The 16,944-nt window shown below is 44.4% G+C and overlaps 1 protein-coding gene across 3 annotated transcripts in view; it reads right to left on the bottom strand.

The window, feature by feature from the left end:
• Window positions 1-16,944, bottom strand: part of LOC147740926 (uncharacterized) — a 758,774-nt gene that overhangs the window by 700,681 nt on the left and 41,149 nt on the right. For all 3 annotated transcript variants that reach the window (XM_086936040.1, XM_086936035.1, XM_086936046.1), the window contains exon 3: window positions 1,950-2,020. In XM_086936040.1, coding sequence (XP_086792166.1) covers window positions 1,950-2,020 — 71 coding nt within the window. The remainder of the gene's footprint in view (window positions 1-1,949; window positions 2,021-16,944) is intronic.

Genomic DNA, 16,944 nt, shown 5'->3' with positions numbered 1-16,944 from the left:
AGATCAACTACAGATCAATGTATAAACCTCTATCTACTGGTGGCTAAATATACCATTGCTGGCACTAAAGCGGTCTATTTAGCCTTCATGGACCCCACCGCAGCATTCGACTGCGTCAATAGGGAGAAGCTGTGAGACCAATTGAGCAGTTTAGGGGCAGATCAGGTCCTTATAAAGATTTTAAAGGCCTTACATTGGAACAAGACGGCCAATTTAAGATGTAACTTGGAGGGTGGGTGTACAGATCCTTTTGCCTGCACAATTGGCGTGAGACAAGGATGCATCCTGGCACCATTTCTCTTTTCACTGTATATAAATGGATTAGAGCAAGCCCTATTAAGACTGAATGTGGATTCGCCCAGGGTACGCAGAAGAGCAATCCCAGTCCTACTTTACGCTGATGATGCTGTATTGTTGGCACGTACACTGCGGGGACTACAAACATTAATAGATGGCTTTGTGAATTTCATGAATAATTTAGATTTATCCGCCAACCTAACCAAGTCATATGTCATGGAAGCAGGGTCAAAATCAAGAAAAAATTTCAATTACAGAATAGGAGAACACAAATTGGAGAAGGTGCAATCCTTCTCTTACCTAGGCATTTTATTGGATGGGAATTTAAGTTTTAATTGAGGAGCGTTGTAACAGGATATTGTCTAGTACAGGGGCAATAATGAATTTTGGCCGCAGATTAAGTAGGTGGTCCCCTGAGCAAATGATGAATCTATAAAACTCTATCTACTACTCCAAGGTGGCATACGGAGCGGAACTCTGGGGATTTGCAAATTTGGACAAACTGCAAGTAAAGGAGAATAAATACATGAGAAGGCTCCTCAGGGTCCCAAAGAGTGTCCCCGCTTATTTTGTCCATGAAGAGCTGGGGGGGAGGGCTCTATAGAGGACAGGATTCAGGTCAGACCCCTGTTATGATGGCTAAAGATCTGGGATAACCCGGAGGCTGAATTGACTAGGCAAATAATTATGGATTGCCTTGGCAGGGATAAGGGAATGGACATCCCATGGCTAAAGTCTCTCAAGGCTGTTTGAGAAAAAATTGGCTGTAAGGACCTCTTCTCAAACCTGACTGGAGGAGTAGTCCGGGATAAGGCTAGTGTGAAGAAGAGGTTCACTATTTATAAAACAGCCACTAGAGAGGAGAAGGAAAGTGGCAAACATTCAATGAGAGCCTATAACTTTGTGAGATCTAGTGAAGGAATGGAACCATACCTTGCCCTTACATATAACGCTCAGGATAGATTTTTAATCACACGTTTTAGGCTCAACATTTTGCATTATTTATTAGCCGAACCGGCAGGTTTTATTAATTTCGTAGAGCCAAAGGGTCCCTTCGGCTGCGATCACCGATCTCCGCAGGACACCCTTCATTTTGTATTACTTTGCCCCTTTTACTCATTGCCTAGGCGCATGTATTTAATAAATTTGTTTAAAAAAAATGAAATGTAGGCATGCTAAGGTCGCCCTTTTACATTTACAAATGGCGCAAGACCCCCTGACCCTGCTTTCCATTTCATGTTTTTTAAGGCTAGCACTGAAATTAAAGAGAGACAAGAGGATCTGTGTAAAGGAGTGGGGGTCAGATAGGGGACTAATGAATCTTAATGAACTGTAACGAATATTGCTGTGCCCTTTTTTGTACAGATGACAAGAATGTGTGTATTATCAGTCTTTTTAATTGAACTTATATGGTGTTTTGTATAATGCCGAATAAAGGAATTTACCTACCTATCTACTAACATAACATGATCCCTTCTCTTCAGTGATGTGGGAATTAGTTCAGTTTGCATTAGAAAAATTCTTGTTAGGCCTGGGATGGGATATTTCCAGGGCTGGATGATATTGTTCTGCGGGTAGCAACACAGTCTGCGGAAATACAGGGTTGTTTAAATGTATCACTGGGTTTAGGCACCATGGCCTTGTTTTATTACCTTTCAGTTCAATGCTTTTTACGTCTACTTGTCTCTCTTCAGGGTTAGATCTTCGACGCAGGAACACATTCCTGAGAAATTGAAAGACAGACTTAGGTTACATATTATTACAAGCATAAGGAAGCATGTCTGGGTAGAGAGTTTTCCAGGTTTCCCAGCAAGCACAATTTGAAAGACCAGAGGTAGTGGTGGACATTAAAATACAACATATTATCAAATGTACCTAGGTAATTCAGCTCCCCAAAATTCTTGTCATATACTCTTGCAAAACAGTGTTAGGAAATGTATATCTTTTTCTGGGGTGAAAAAATGAATCAATATTCTTTGAGGCTGATGTTCAGAAGTGGCTAGCAGGAAGTAGTATACCTCCATAGGGTACAAGCAAACGGACTCTGAGTTTATATAAGAGATCTTAATTTGTGTCAATTCGTAGGACAGTCACTTTGTGCTTACGCTGTGGAGACAGGCCCCGTATGTTAAAAGCTATACTTCTTTTGAAAATTAAACAATAAAAACGTTTTACTTTAAAAACAAAGAGTAAGACTTTTCACTACTTCTTCCTTTCTTGCCTTCGTCTTTTGTGTGTTACTTCTACCCACACATTGCTCCTTGCTAAGATGTAATGGTCTTGCCAATGATAGTGGGGAGCATACAGTGCTAGCCAAGGGAATAGCCCAAAAAATGTAAATACCCTCACTGTGCACCCAAGCTCTGATGGCACCAAGCAAGCGAAGCAAGTGAGTCCGACCCTCTCTAGAGAAGCTCCCTTTTCTCTTCTATCTAGGCACCACCTACCATTCTTCTCAAATTTCAATGTACTCTGCCTTCCTTTCACCTACGCATCTATCCATTCAACCAGCCATCCTCTCAGATTTCCTTTAACTCTGCTATCCTTTCTCCCACCCACCCACGGCCTTTTTCAGATTTCCATTTACACTGCCTAACTTTCATCCATCAATCCATCATCACAGATTTCAATTCACTCTGCTGTCCATCCATCCATCCATCCACCCACTCATCCATCCATCCTCTCAGCTTTCCATCCATCCATCCATCCTCTCAGCTTTCTATCCATCCTCTCAGCTATCCTTTAACCTACCTATACACCCATCCAGTCTCTCAAATTTCCATTTACTCTGACATCCTTTCCCTCACTCATCTTCTCATCCACCCATCCTTTCACCAATGCATCCTCTCACATACTCATTCATCCATCATTTCACCCACCCATCCATTCTCATGCACCATTCCTTTCACCCACTCCAAGTGCTTAATTTAATCCAGTGGTTTCCGGTGCTCAGCACATGCACTTAATCATCAAAATTGGTGCATTTTATTAGCCCCACTTAAGAACAAATTACTTTAAGGGGAGATAAAATGATTTGTACAGAATCACAAGATGTTGAACCAACGCCGAGACTTGAACCTGGTTCCCCAGCTCAGAAGTCGACAGCTCTGGCCAATCCACCACATCCTCTTCCCATTTTTAGGGTTAGTAGTTGTGGTTTTGTTTTAGGCGGCGCTAACAGAAGAAATGGGCTGGGGCAAGCTGCCTCCTGACAAGAGACCCGCACTTATTTTTCTACAAATTAACTACTGACCCACTCACCCATGCACCCATTCTTTCCCCACCATCTCTTCAACCGCTCAACCATCCATCCTTTATCCACCCTTCTTTTAATCCACTTATCCATCTATCCTTCTATCGACTTCTCCTTTCATTCATTCATCCATCCATCCTGTAGCTACTATGCAAGGGGATCACAATGCCCCAGGTGTTTTGGCACGTTTTGGTTCTTTGATGGAACATGAATGAATGAATGAAAAGACATTTACATAGCACGGCTGCTGCTTCATAAGAGGTGTCCTGGCCCTCACTGAAGTCGACTAGGCACAGATTTACAATTCTTTAATGTATAAGAAAAAAGGGGATGAAATGCACTCCGGTGTACTCCGATGAGATGGCACCCATGATTACCAAGAATTGTAGAACATTTTATAAGCAAGAGAATATAAACATAATGATCAGAAAGACGCTCAAGATCGGCACAGGAGTCTAGGAGAATGCACCCACCATCAACACCTTAATAAGAACAGGCATTCAATTGCCCCTGAGATTGACTGCAATGCTGGGAGCATATTTGTTTGCATATTTTTGTGTTTAAACCCTTTAGGACGCATTTGTTAAACTTGATCTGTTTATACATGACAGATCACGCACCTGTATACTCTTGTCTATTACGATGTGAAAGGAGGATTGTTAGTAGTTTTTTTGTGTAACAGTTTTTGGTATCTGGGGAGTTGATCTATATCAACATGGAAGGAGAGAGGCATTCTGTGAAATGTAGTTTCAAGGTAGTAATATGAGGGCTAGCGCAACCTCCCATAAGTATGTTGTTTAATGCAGTTGCTCAAGCAGTCACTTTGTAACAGAGCACCAGTGGGGAAGGATTAACAGTTGAATGGGAAGGTCTTAAGGCGGAAGCCGGGACCCTGTGCTAGCGAATGAAGAGAGTGTGATTTATTTGCCTTATTTTAACCCGCACTTGCACTTTAACTCGTTTTTAGCCTGACTTTGATAAAATTTAAATCCAGTCTTTCGCGCACTCTGCACTTGTATTTACATGCTGGGAACCCCATTGTCCTCCTCGAAGCGCCATCGCACCCATTGCAGACGATTAAGTACTGCTTGAGGTTGACGACTTCGGGCGCCATCTTGAGTGAGGCGAGGAGTTGGCGAGCGGTCTAGTGCTCGGCCCCTCCCGCCCCACAGGCATAAAAACTCGGTGAATTCTCCTCATTCAACGATTAAAAGTTGAATGGGAAGGTCTTGAGGCGGAAGCCAGGACCCTGTGCTAGCGAATGAGGAGAGTGTGATTTATTTCCCTTATTTTAACCCGCACTTGCACTTTAACTCATTTTTAGCCTGACTCTGATAAAATTTAAATCCAGTGTTTCGCACACTCTGCGCTTGAATTTACATGCTGGGAACCCCATTGTCCTCCTCGAAGCGCCATCGCACCCATTGCAGACGATTAGGTGCTGCTTGGGGTTGACGACTTCGGGCACGATCTTGAGTGAGGCGAGGAGTTGGCGAGCGGTCTAGTGCTCGGCCCCTCCCTCCCCACATGCATAAAAACTCGGTGAATTCTCCTCATTCAATGATTAACAGTTGAATGGGAAGGTCTTGAGGCGGAAGCCGGGACCCTGTGCTAGCGAATGAAGAGTGTGATTTATTTGCCTTATTTTAACCCGCACTTGCACTTTAACTCGTTTTTAGCCTGACTTTGATAAAATTTAAATCCAGTGTTTCGCGCACTCTGCGCTTGTCTTTACATGCTGGGAACCCCATTGTCCTCCTCGAAGCGCCATCGCACCCATTGCAGACAATTAGGTACTGCTTGGGGTTGACGACTTCGGGCGCCATCTTGAGTGAGGCGAGGAGTTGGCGAGCGGTCTAGTGCTCGGCCCCTCCCGCCCCACAGGCATAAAAACTCGGTGAATTCTCCTCATTCAATGATTAACAGTTGAATGGGAAGGTCTTGAGGCGGAGGCCGGGACCCTGTGCTAGCGAATGAAGAGTGTGATTTATTTGCCTTATTTTAACCCGCACTTGCACTTTAACTCGTTTTTAGCCTGACTTTGATAACATTTAACTCCAGTGTTTCGCGCACTCTGCGCTTGTATTTACATGCTGGGAACCCCATTGTCCTCCTTGAAGCGCCATCGCACCCATTGCAGACGATTAGGTACTGCTTGGGGTTGACGACTTCGGGTGCCATCTTGAGTGAGGCGAGGAGTTGGCGAGCGGTCTAGTGCTCGGCCCCTCCCGCCCCACAGGCATAAAATGGTTCCTTGGCATCGGAAGCGCAGCGGACGAGCGCAGCGGGCGCGCCGGCAGCGCGCCCGTCTGCGCTCATCCGCGCCAGTTCCGTGCCTAGGGCCAGTCACGCTGCCGGTTTCCATTCCACTCAAAGGCAATCCTGGTCTAGATCCCACCTGATGGCCTTGAAAAAGGGAGCTTGCATTCCCTAGGCACGATGCAATTTGACTTCGCTTAACCGTCCCCACTTTAAATGTAAGCAATACACTTTTTCCTTCTCGATTATTAAATTAATCCCTCCTTCCCTTACAAACACCCCTCCCACTCCGATACGACCCTACACGGCCGGGTTATTGAACTGCCGCTCTCTACCGTGTCACTCAAGTGACATATGGCTGCTGCTCTCTGTGACGTCCTGGGATTGACTTTTTCTCACAAAGACGTGGATCAAGGACTCTTCTAGTCCAGATATTGCCCAGGCCACACCCCCGGGCTATCGCCAAATGGGTATTAGCTGCGAGGGAGGAAAGTCCGGTGGTGGAATTGCTGTTATCTTACAGAATCATCTAACTATCACCTCTAGGAAAATCCCCAATTTAGGACCTATAGAGGCACTCTATTTTTCCATCTCAGATGCCTCCTCTGCCATATTTTCAGGTGCCCTGGTATACTGCCCCACTAACACCCTCCCAGCCTGCAATTGCCTCATTACTGGCGGCCATTGCAGATCTCACCCTTAAACACCCTCACTTCACTGTACTAGGTGATTTTAATCATCACATTGACGTACATGACTGTACACGTGCCAAAAATCTTTTAGACTCCATGCAAGGTTTGAACCTAACCCAATGGGTCAATGGTCCTACACACTCTGCAGGTCACACCCTTAATTTAATTTTCTCCAATTGGCTTGACCTTAATGTTCTCCCCCCCATGCCCCTCAAGTGGTCTGACCACTATTTGATTCCGTTTGAAGTATCTACTCCCAGACCGCCTAAGATGAAATCTACCATCAGAGAACAGGGCAGAAAGTGGCATAAAGTCACTTGTACGGCCCTGGAGCAAATGTTTAGGTGCAGTCCTGATCCTCTCGATGCTGATCTTAATGTAGTAGTATCTACTTTTAATAAAGATCTCTCTGCTGCCATTGAGCAAATTGCCCCTATGCAGAACCTTTCCTCCTTACGATCTAAACCCTCAGCCCCATGGTTCTCAACGATACTACGAGAAAATAGAAGTAAATGCAAAAAACTGGAGCGTATATGGCGCCGATCATACGATCCGATGGCCAAAGCCCTTTACAGATCAGCTCTCAAAGAGTTTCATAAACTTAAACGCATTGTCATGAAACAGTACTTTACGGATAAAATTAAAAGAGCAGAAAACTCCACCAAGGCCCTCTTTAACATTGTTAAGGAGTTTGCAAACCCCTCTGCTTTGGCATGTCCTGTCACCCCAGCCAACTGCTTAGTGATGGCCTGTCTGACTTCAACAGATTCCCATAGCAGTAACTTCAGCCCATGACACCACTTGTGCTGAAGTATTTACCTCATTTAAACCTCTGTCTGAAGATTATGCCTTGTCCTTGTTTCTAAAATGTAAATCCGGATCCCCGCTCGATCCAGCCCCGGCTCAGATTCTGAATGAAATAGCTCCGCTACTGATTAAACCTCTGTTAGAAATCTGGAACTCCTCCCTGCAATCGGGCCTCTTTCCCTTTTTGAGGAAACATGCGCTGCTGTTACCAATCTTGAAAAAAACGGGTGCTGACCCATTATGTTTTAGCAACTACCGGCTCATCTCACTTCTCCCTAAGCCAGCAAAAGTGTTAGAGAAGGCGGTACAAGAGCAATTGTCCGAATACCTAGAAACTAACCATTTGCTTCATGACACCCAGTCAGGATTCAGGCCGAACTTTAGCACTGAATCAGCCCTGCTGGAAGCGACTGAGTCAATTCGCAAATATGTGGATAGGGGAGAGGAGGCCATGCTGGTCCTCCTCGACCTATCCGCAGCATTCAACACCATCTCCCATGACATTTTGCTAAATCGCCTTCAGGAGGTGGGTATTGGAGGGATCCCACTGGCCTGGGTGAAATCATTTCTGACGGGCAGATTCCAACAGGTCGCCCTTGGCCCTTTTGTTTCCACAGTGAAACCATTGATATGGGGGGTCCCGCAGTAATCTGCCCTGAGCCCCCTCCTATTCAATGTGTACCTGATGCCGTTGGCGAAGCTGGTCGAATCTTGGGGCGTCAGAGTGATCTTTTACGCTGATGATACTCAGCTTGTGTTGCCATTTAAGAATCACTCTGAAAGCTCTTTGGCTAATTTTCGCCACTGCCTGGTAAACATCGCCTCCTGGATGTCCACCAACAACTTAAAATTGAATACCGATAAAATGGAGGTCCAATTTTTTACCCAGAAATCGTCCATCCCCCCCAACATCTGGTGGCCATCTGAACTTAATCCTCCCCCAGCGCCAGTTCAAGCTGCCCGTAATTTAGGCTTCCAATTTGACACAGCTCTTTCCTGCAAAACCCAAATTAATAAAGTCTCATCATCCTGTTTTGGAAAACTCCGAATGATTAAAAAAATCATCCCTTTTCTGCCTCTTGAGTTCCGCAGAACAGTAGTCCATTCCTTAATAACGTCCCACTTGGACTACGCAAACAGTCTGTATGTTGGGGCCCCAGCGTACCTCATCAATCGTTTGCAAACAGTGCAGAATTCAGCTGCCAGGCTGATTTGTAACATTCCTTATCGCCACTCGATTTCACCTTATCTGGCCAAACTGCACTGGTTACCAGTGAGATATCGCATTCAGCTTAAGGCTCTCGTCCTCGCCTTCAGAGCTCTCAATGGCCGAGGTCCAGCATACCTAATGCATAGACTCAGGCTGACTCATGCGACGCGGGATCTGAGATCTAACCATCTTAGCCTTATGTTCTGCCCACGATTCCGTCTGGCACGTACGGGTGGCAGGGCTTTTGCCGTGGCCACCTCCAGATTGTGGAATCTATTACCGGTGAAACTCAGATTTTTGACATCAGAGCCTGTGTTTCGAAGGAAAATGAAGACCAGGCTCTTCTCTCGTACCTAGCCTCATCGATTCTCTTCAGCTCACCCTCCCTGACTTTTTTATTCTCATGCTGTCAGCGCCGGGACACCCCTGTTGGGGGTAGCTGTGCGCTTTACAAATTTCTAAATAAATAAATAAATAAATAAATAAAATAAAGAGAGGTCGTGCAGCGGCCCTCCATGGAATTTGAAAGTTATAAACGTATAATGTGTAGATAGGTGGAATCTGACTACATGGTTGCCCCCACTTTTTTCCTGCTGTTTGGATGGTTTTTGACTTAGCTTGGCTGGGATCCTGCTATCCAGAGTCCCAGCCTGTCTGCTTTCCTCTATAAATTGATTGCATGTACTATAGGTACACTGCAGATTGGTTACTGTGGTATCCTTGTGAGTCCCTAGTATATAGTGCAAGGGCATGGGTACCCCAGAGGCCTACCAGGGGCTGCAGCACGTATTATGCCACTCCTGGGAACTCTTCCAAAATGACACGACAGGACTGCTACTGCAGCCTGGGTAAGGTGGTGCATTCACTCCTTACTAAGATATAGGTTACCTATAACTACCTTTAATCACTAATACATATAAACCTATCAGTCACTCCTAAGGCAGGCCTTATAAATCCTGAAGGCAGAGTGCGTGGTTTTGTGTGAGAGGGTGCCCATGCATGAGCTGGGCCCCTCTGCAGCTTTCAGAGCCAATTCTCTGAGGCTGTTCTGTGATGCAACCAGACCATATACTCTTAAGTGTATTATTACCTCGCAGTAAATGCTAACTTAGTAATGGCTGCATGGAAACATGTCGTGTTAGGTGTCAAACACTTTGGAATCCTACCCCCTGCCAGTCCTGGCGGCGGAGGTTGAATTCCACCCTTCTAGAGGCAGAGACATGTACACACTGGTCTGCCCGGTAATAGCTTAAATGAGCCCTAGCATCACAAAATGGATGCTGCATCCACAGACACGAGTATGGCCTCCTGCTGCTGACCGAAACTCTGTTTCTGAAGGCCTGGACAATAGATTTCCTGTCACAGGGTGGTTTAACCACCTCCCGGACAGGCTTTAGTGTATTGGGGCTGGGTAGGTGCACTCTGAGAATGCCTTGATGTCTGCACTGGGGGCACATTTGGTGTCCCTGTACATAGTCCAGTTCAAACCGGTTGCAGGGGCTCTTGGCCCCTGCTCTGGCACAAAACTGGTCAAAGAAAATGGGTGTAACCACCCCTCTCTCCAGACCCTCCCTTAGGTGGGTCCCCAGAGTATGTCCAGCCCCTTTTTTAGCATAAGTAGGGGACCCCTGGCAACAGGACTTTAGACTACACCTGGACGAAACTCTGAAACTGAGTCCTGGAACTTCCACGCTCTACTAAAGACTAGAGGACGGAATAATCTCCCTTGGGGTCAAGGAGTGACTCCCCTGCTTCAGCAGGCACCAACGAAGCATTTGCCAGTCTGCATCTCTGAAGCACCTGCCAGACTCTGAAGCTCTTGCAGCCCAGGAATAAGATTTCCAGACTTCAGGAAGACCGACCTGAGTCTCCAGAAAAGTTGAGACCCGCAGCCCTCACGAATGATGTGGAACCGGAATGCCTGGACACTGTGCACTTTTGCTAGTGCATCAACGTCCAAATCTTTCCCGAAATTGTGCTTTTGGTTACTTGTAGCTCAAACCCCGAGCATCATCTGCACCAAAGATTGTGGGCCTTCACTCCACGAGTGTTCCGTGAGTCTGGTTCTTGCATTTCTGCTTGAGGCTCCTTCACGATCCCTGGTCGGTTGACTGGCGGGTCCCCACGAAGGTCATTCTGATTTTCCTTAACCTGGTTGCTCCAGAGGTGCCCTGCCTTCCTACCAAGTGGTGAGTCCCTCAGACCTTGCTGGTCTGCACTGAAGCCAATCTCTGCTTTCTGCGTGGGTTGCTGTTGCCAAGGCTTGTTGGGTCTAATCCAGAAACCGACACAGCAGCACTCAACATCCTTTGTGGGACAGCTCGATTCCAGATTTTGATTGTCTTCAACGCCTCCTGGTCCTCGTGGGTGAAGAGTCAAACTTCACCTTCTTCCTCTGAAATCCCCGACATCGGTGGCATCCACTTATCGTGCTCCTGGTCACTGGCTAGTGACCCAGACTCTGTCCCCTCTGCTTTCAGGTTCTCCCCATCTCTGATCCAGGCTTGGATCTCTACAGACACTTTCCTCTTTGACAACAGCAGCGCTTTGCAGCAGATCGCCATTGAAAATGACGATGAAACCCGATTCCAAAAGACACCTATGCACCCGGCTTCCCTGGGTGAGGTAACTCGAGTACTCCGGTGCTTCTGTGAATGTTGGCTCTAGAACCCCTTAAGTCTCAAGGAGTTTGCTCCAAGTGCACCTCAAAGTGTCCCTTTTCTTTAGATTTCCAACCGTGACTTTCCCCATAGAAGTTAATGGTGATTCGCGGCTGTGTTCAGACACTGCACGAGTCCCCCGTGGGTTATCTGTGTCATTGCCTTGGGTTGTTCCTGGTGGCCCCAGCAGCACTACAGGCTCTAGGACTTGTCACTATGCAAGTTAGGATTCTTATACCACTTTATTGATATATGATTTGGTACTCCCCTAGGGCTCAACATATATTGTGCTAATTTAGTGTGTGCTATTGAGTTTACTGTATGTACTTTTGCCTCTAGCCTCATAAAGAGACTCACGGGATGTGTTTAGAATAAATACATTTATTTTACATATTTACCTGGTGTGGTTCTCCTTTCTTTTGGTCATTCACAAGATTATCGACTGGTAAAACACGTTGCATTACATTCCTCCAAGACTTAGCCTGAAGGCTGCTCTGCACAGCTACCACTAGGATAGTTTCTATAAAGGTTGTCTTTAACCTACCATCAATAAGGTTCGTTTGTACTGGTGCAAGGTGCCCACTAGAATAGTGGACAGGATATGCCAGGCCAACTTCTCACATCATGGTCTCTAGTGAATGAGAGGCATACCGTGTGAAGATGGTTTTTTAACATTGGAAGTTCTTTCACACATGTCACGGCAAGTCCACGGTTGATAAATACGATTATATAGATGCAGCAGTAATGTTTTGAGTACATGGGAGGAGGGTGTAATTGAGGTATGGGAGAATTCTGGTGACACAATATATAATAATACGAAACTCACTACCCACTTTTTGGAACAAAAACACTCCCCAACAGACATTCACTGGACGGTGATAGAACATTTGGAACAGGGAACAGAGGTAACACTCTTCGAAAAGGAGCAGAGATGGGTTTACCGACTCTCTAGTAATGTAACCGGCCTCAATGATGACATCCCCTGGGGGTCGGTCTTGAGACGTTCAAATTAAACTCTCCACTCCTATGACTATTTATGTATGTTCAGTATACTCAAACAATACAAGATGTCCTCATGAAAATTCATTGTGACAATAACACGATCCTACTATGTAAGAAAAACATATCAACATTTATGATTGACAATTTTAATATTAGATAAGACTAGCGGATCTTCCAGGCTGAGAAATAGAAAAGAAAAATAAATAAAGAAAAATTATTTCACTTATTTTTATTCTGGCAATAGAATTCACCCCTTCTGAAGCTAATACTATATAGACAACAAACAACCTGTCGACCAGCAATGGTGGAGAAAATCTAAAAATCCTAAAATCTAAATACATCGATATGTTTATCGGCTTCAATTCTTTAAGAGAATTAAACACTCCTTTGAACTAGTTGATGCCGGCATAAAGTCTTTAAAAGATTTAAACACTCGTTTGAACTAGTTTATGCCCCTCTTTTTAATATAGGGAGCATTACACGTATGGTGCTTTACTAATGAACGTTTTGACAAAAATGTAAAAGCCCCAAGGCATGTAATAAAGTTGGATACAAACAATAAAGTTGGAATTTAGCGTGGTACAAGTCTGACAGACTCTACGGGGGACGACCTGAACACGTTAGACGTATGACGTCATACGCATTACGTTACCATCCAATAACAATGGCGGCTCGGCGGTCCGTTCACCATTTTTGGAAAGCAGCAGATCCCGGAGTAGTTGGATGGCAGCGAGTCGCGGCGTTGAGAGTAAGTGACGCCGTAACAAAACGCTTGTGCAGATGACTGAATTGGGATTTAAGGGTGAGATTACCATTGACACCCTCGAGACTAGTGCTGGATTTATTGGTGTTGTTACAGGTTGAACGCAGCGTGAAGAAATTGCCCTGCTGCTAATCCATGGGGAAAAGTAGAGTCCCACTAGTTTGTAAGTACGGGGTATAACGATGACTATGTCTTTTATTGTAAAATAGATCTTTCGCACTGTCTTGATTTTCAATCTTGCCGTCCTGTTATAGGACGTGGTCATAAAATAGGTGCAGGACGCCACTCCATGATTGTTTTTAAAATTACGATACACGCTAGACTTAGTAAATATAGTTCGGCGTGAAGACGGACTGATAGTTTAGTCCTTCAATTTTGCCACAAAGTTGAATTAAGAGATAAAGTTTCAAAATAATGACCAACTTGTGATTAAAAACGGCCAATCAAAAGAATTTCGCTTAAAATACAGCGAGTATTTTCTTGAAATATAAGAATAATAAGGAGAGACTAAACAATAGAGCAACTCACTGTTGATAAATGCAAAAGGCAGAGTGTATGGATGTAAAACATGGTCATGAATGTTTGCTTTGTTTTTATGTCATCTCTTTACAGAATGAACCCCTGGTGAATTTCTAGGAGCTCGGAGAAACGGTTAAATCCGTGAGTCTATATGAAAAACTTCTGAATGAGTTTTATCTTATAAATACACTAAAACTTTTTGTTTAGTTGTTTTTCACATACATATCCTCTGGGTTGGACGTGCCTTAGCGAGCACGGACCTCCCGTGGATCTCACTTAATGGTCCTGATGAAAGCTGAGCGGAAAACAGCAACTAACAGCAGAAACATGTCGACCTTTTTTTAGGACACAGTGATTACAAACAAAATCACCATATGGTCCCCACTTGTTTTTAATGTGACCAGCTGACCCATGAATAAAGTCATTTAAGGGTACTGCTGGGATCTTTTAACATTAGCACTCACTTCACTGAACACACACTGTTTTGTTTCACAAAGAACCTGCTCCGCTGCAATCGCAGCGGTCTCCCTCGTGGGAACCCCATGATGAAGCATGTCACCACTAGGGTGAGTGAGGGTTCTTTTTACAAATAGAGTTCTCTTTTTACTCATAGGTTTGTGTCTCTCTCCTTTTTAGATTTTTTCTGATTTTTTTCACTTTATTTTACATTTAGTTCAGAGTGTATTTTGGACTTCAAAATACTCAGTTAGTCACTCTTTAGTTGTTGTAGGAATATTGAAAGGGGTAGAAGAGTGACCTCTTAATTCCCTCACTCTCTTGTTGTTTAGATATGACACAACATATATGCTAGTTTAAAACGGGTTGGGTAGTATCTAAAAGTACGAATTTAAGCATGATTTATTTGTGTACAGTTGGATATTATGAAATGGTGTTTTACGGGCATTTGATACAGCTTTAAGATAAGGAATATCAAATGATTTTAATATGATCTGTACAAGGCAGTGAGATGTGTGCCAATGACGTTGATGTTTGGTATTTTTGTATTTTAGAGTCCCCTGACGAAGGAAAGTTTCCCGAAACGCGTTGGGACATTTTCTAATAAAAATCGTGACATGTGGATTGATTTCACATCTTCTGCGTCTTGACTTACGCCAAGCATGGTATTTGGATGAATAAAATTAATTGAAATAAACTTGAAAAAAGAAAGCAAAAACATGGAGAAAATTTAGAGGAAAACAAAGAGGAAATATGAACATTTGATTGATTGGATTCATTTGATTATGGCTCTGCAGATTGATTGGAACATAGTTTGGTTCCTTTGTGTACAGATTTACAATTCGCCAAAAGGAAATGTCTTCAACTGTGCCTTTAACAAACTATTGCTAGAGATGAAGAGTAGGAAGGACATTCCGGGGAGTGCGAGCCATAAGGGAGTGGGATCTGCACCAATATCTGGCTTTGCAAAATTTAGGAATGCATAATAAATTATGATTAGAAGAGTGGAGTGCACTTACAGATATTTTATTATCTCGTCTTAAATGTAGCTGGGGCCCTTCTGATGGAATACTCTCTGTATGAGTTTTAAATTTGATTCTGGATTTGATCAATATTTATTTATTTATTTACGGGCTTATATCGCACTGGAATCGACTCCCAAAGGGGTATCTCTGCGCCCAAACACACAAGAAACACAGCCGAAAAGCAACCAATTGAGAAGAGAATTAATTCTGAAACAAAAAGGTTTTCAGCTTTTTTCTGAAGCTGAAATGTTCTGGACAATGCCTGAGCATCAGTAGGAGCTTGTTCCATAATGTAGGGCCAACTACGGACAAAGCTTTGCCTCCCTGTCTGACCTTCTTTACAAATGGCACTTTTAAAAAAGCTTGTTCGCTCGACCAGGATTGTATGGTATAAATGTATCTGTCCAGTATGAAGGTCCTAATCCATTTAGGCTTTTATGAATTAGGCAACAGGTCTTAAACTTTACCCTTTGGCGGACTGAGAGCCAGTGTAGTTTGTTCAAGAGGGGTTTAGATGGAGAGCTAGGAGGAGGGTTCAAGACCCGCCTAGCTGCAGTATTTTGCACAACTTGAAGTTTGGCTAATACTTCATCATTAGTCGACAGTAATAGCCCGTTACAATAGTCAAGACGACTAAGTGCCAGAACCTGCACCAAGGTTTTTCTGATAGAATCAGGAAGCAGGGGAAGACTTTACGTAAGAGGCCTATGACATGGAAGCAGGAGCCCACAATATAGTTGCCATGCTGCTTAAGGGAGAGCTCTTGATCCAGACGCACCCCCAGGTTCTTCACGACCTGTTTAGGGTCAGGGACCGGGCCAAGGTCTTGCGGCCCCCAGTCGGGGGTCCATAGGATATTAGCCTCCCCAAAGAGCATGACTTCCGTCTTGCCTACGTTGCATTGTAGGCAATTAGATGACATCCACTGGGCAACCGCCTTCATGCCCTCGGAGAAGGTGAACTTCACCTCAGCGGTAAGAGATTTGAATGGAAACAGGAGCTGTGTGTCATCCGTGTAAGACACCGGGATAAAACCAAAAGCACTCATGATTCTAGCCAGCGGGGCCACGTAGATGTTAAAAAGAGTAGGGCTCAAACAAGAGCCCTGTGGCATCCCCTTAGTGATCTCTATCTCCGCTGAGCGAAAAGTACCCATGTTGACAGATTGGGTACGATCAGATAGAAAACTTTTTAGCCAGGCCAGTGCTGTACTCTCAAGACTGATCTGTGAAAGCCGTCCGAGCAAGATGTTGTGGTATACAGTATCGAACGCCGCCGATAAGTCTAACAGTATCAGGATAACGGAATAGCCCTTGTCCTGGTACATATGAAGATCATCTGTGACTGACAGTAATGCTGACTCCGTACTGTATTTTGGTCCAAAGCCAGATTCAGAATAGTCTAGACTACCAGTCTGTTCGATAAAGTTCAATAGGTGCCTATACTAATAACTAGTGCAATTGTTTCAGACCTTTGGATGTTCAGTATGAGCCTGGCTGCATGCCTCGTAGACACACTGAAGCTGAGGCAGCAAATTCTGCGGCGCATCCAAATAAAGTACTTTGGCATAGTCCAACCTGGCAGTGATTAGTGCATGTACAATCCCTTTGTTTCTCGAATATGAATTTACCTTGAAAAAAACAAAAGACAAGAGGCATTTGACAAAACAGGAAGAGGTGCTTTAGTTACACACTTCAGCCAGGAGAACAGTTACAGAAGTGGGTCTGAGGACAGTCTCAAAGTACAATCAATCTGAGAGTTTTTTATACGTTTCTTTGTGCATCATAAAACAATTCAGAGATCCTTTTTTGGTAGAAGAATTTAGGTCATGTCTTTGATGTCATAAATAATGTCACCTGATAGCAAATGCAGGTGGGACTCAACCTTGTGTGGACACAATGAGAGCCAGTGGGGTACATGTCCAGATGTCCGGCATGAGGGGCGCATAATCATTTCATTTACTGTGTGTGCAGAGCTCCTATTGGTTGAGCGCTCCTAACT

The sequence above is a fragment of the Lissotriton vulgaris genome, chromosome 1_1, assembly GCF_964263255.1.
Source record: "Lissotriton vulgaris chromosome 1_1, aLisVul1.2, whole genome shotgun sequence".
Taxonomy (NCBI): domain Eukaryota; kingdom Metazoa; phylum Chordata; class Amphibia; order Caudata; family Salamandridae; genus Lissotriton; species Lissotriton vulgaris.
Note: the sequence above shows the minus strand (reverse complement) of the source record. Positions and strands in the feature narration are given on the sequence as shown.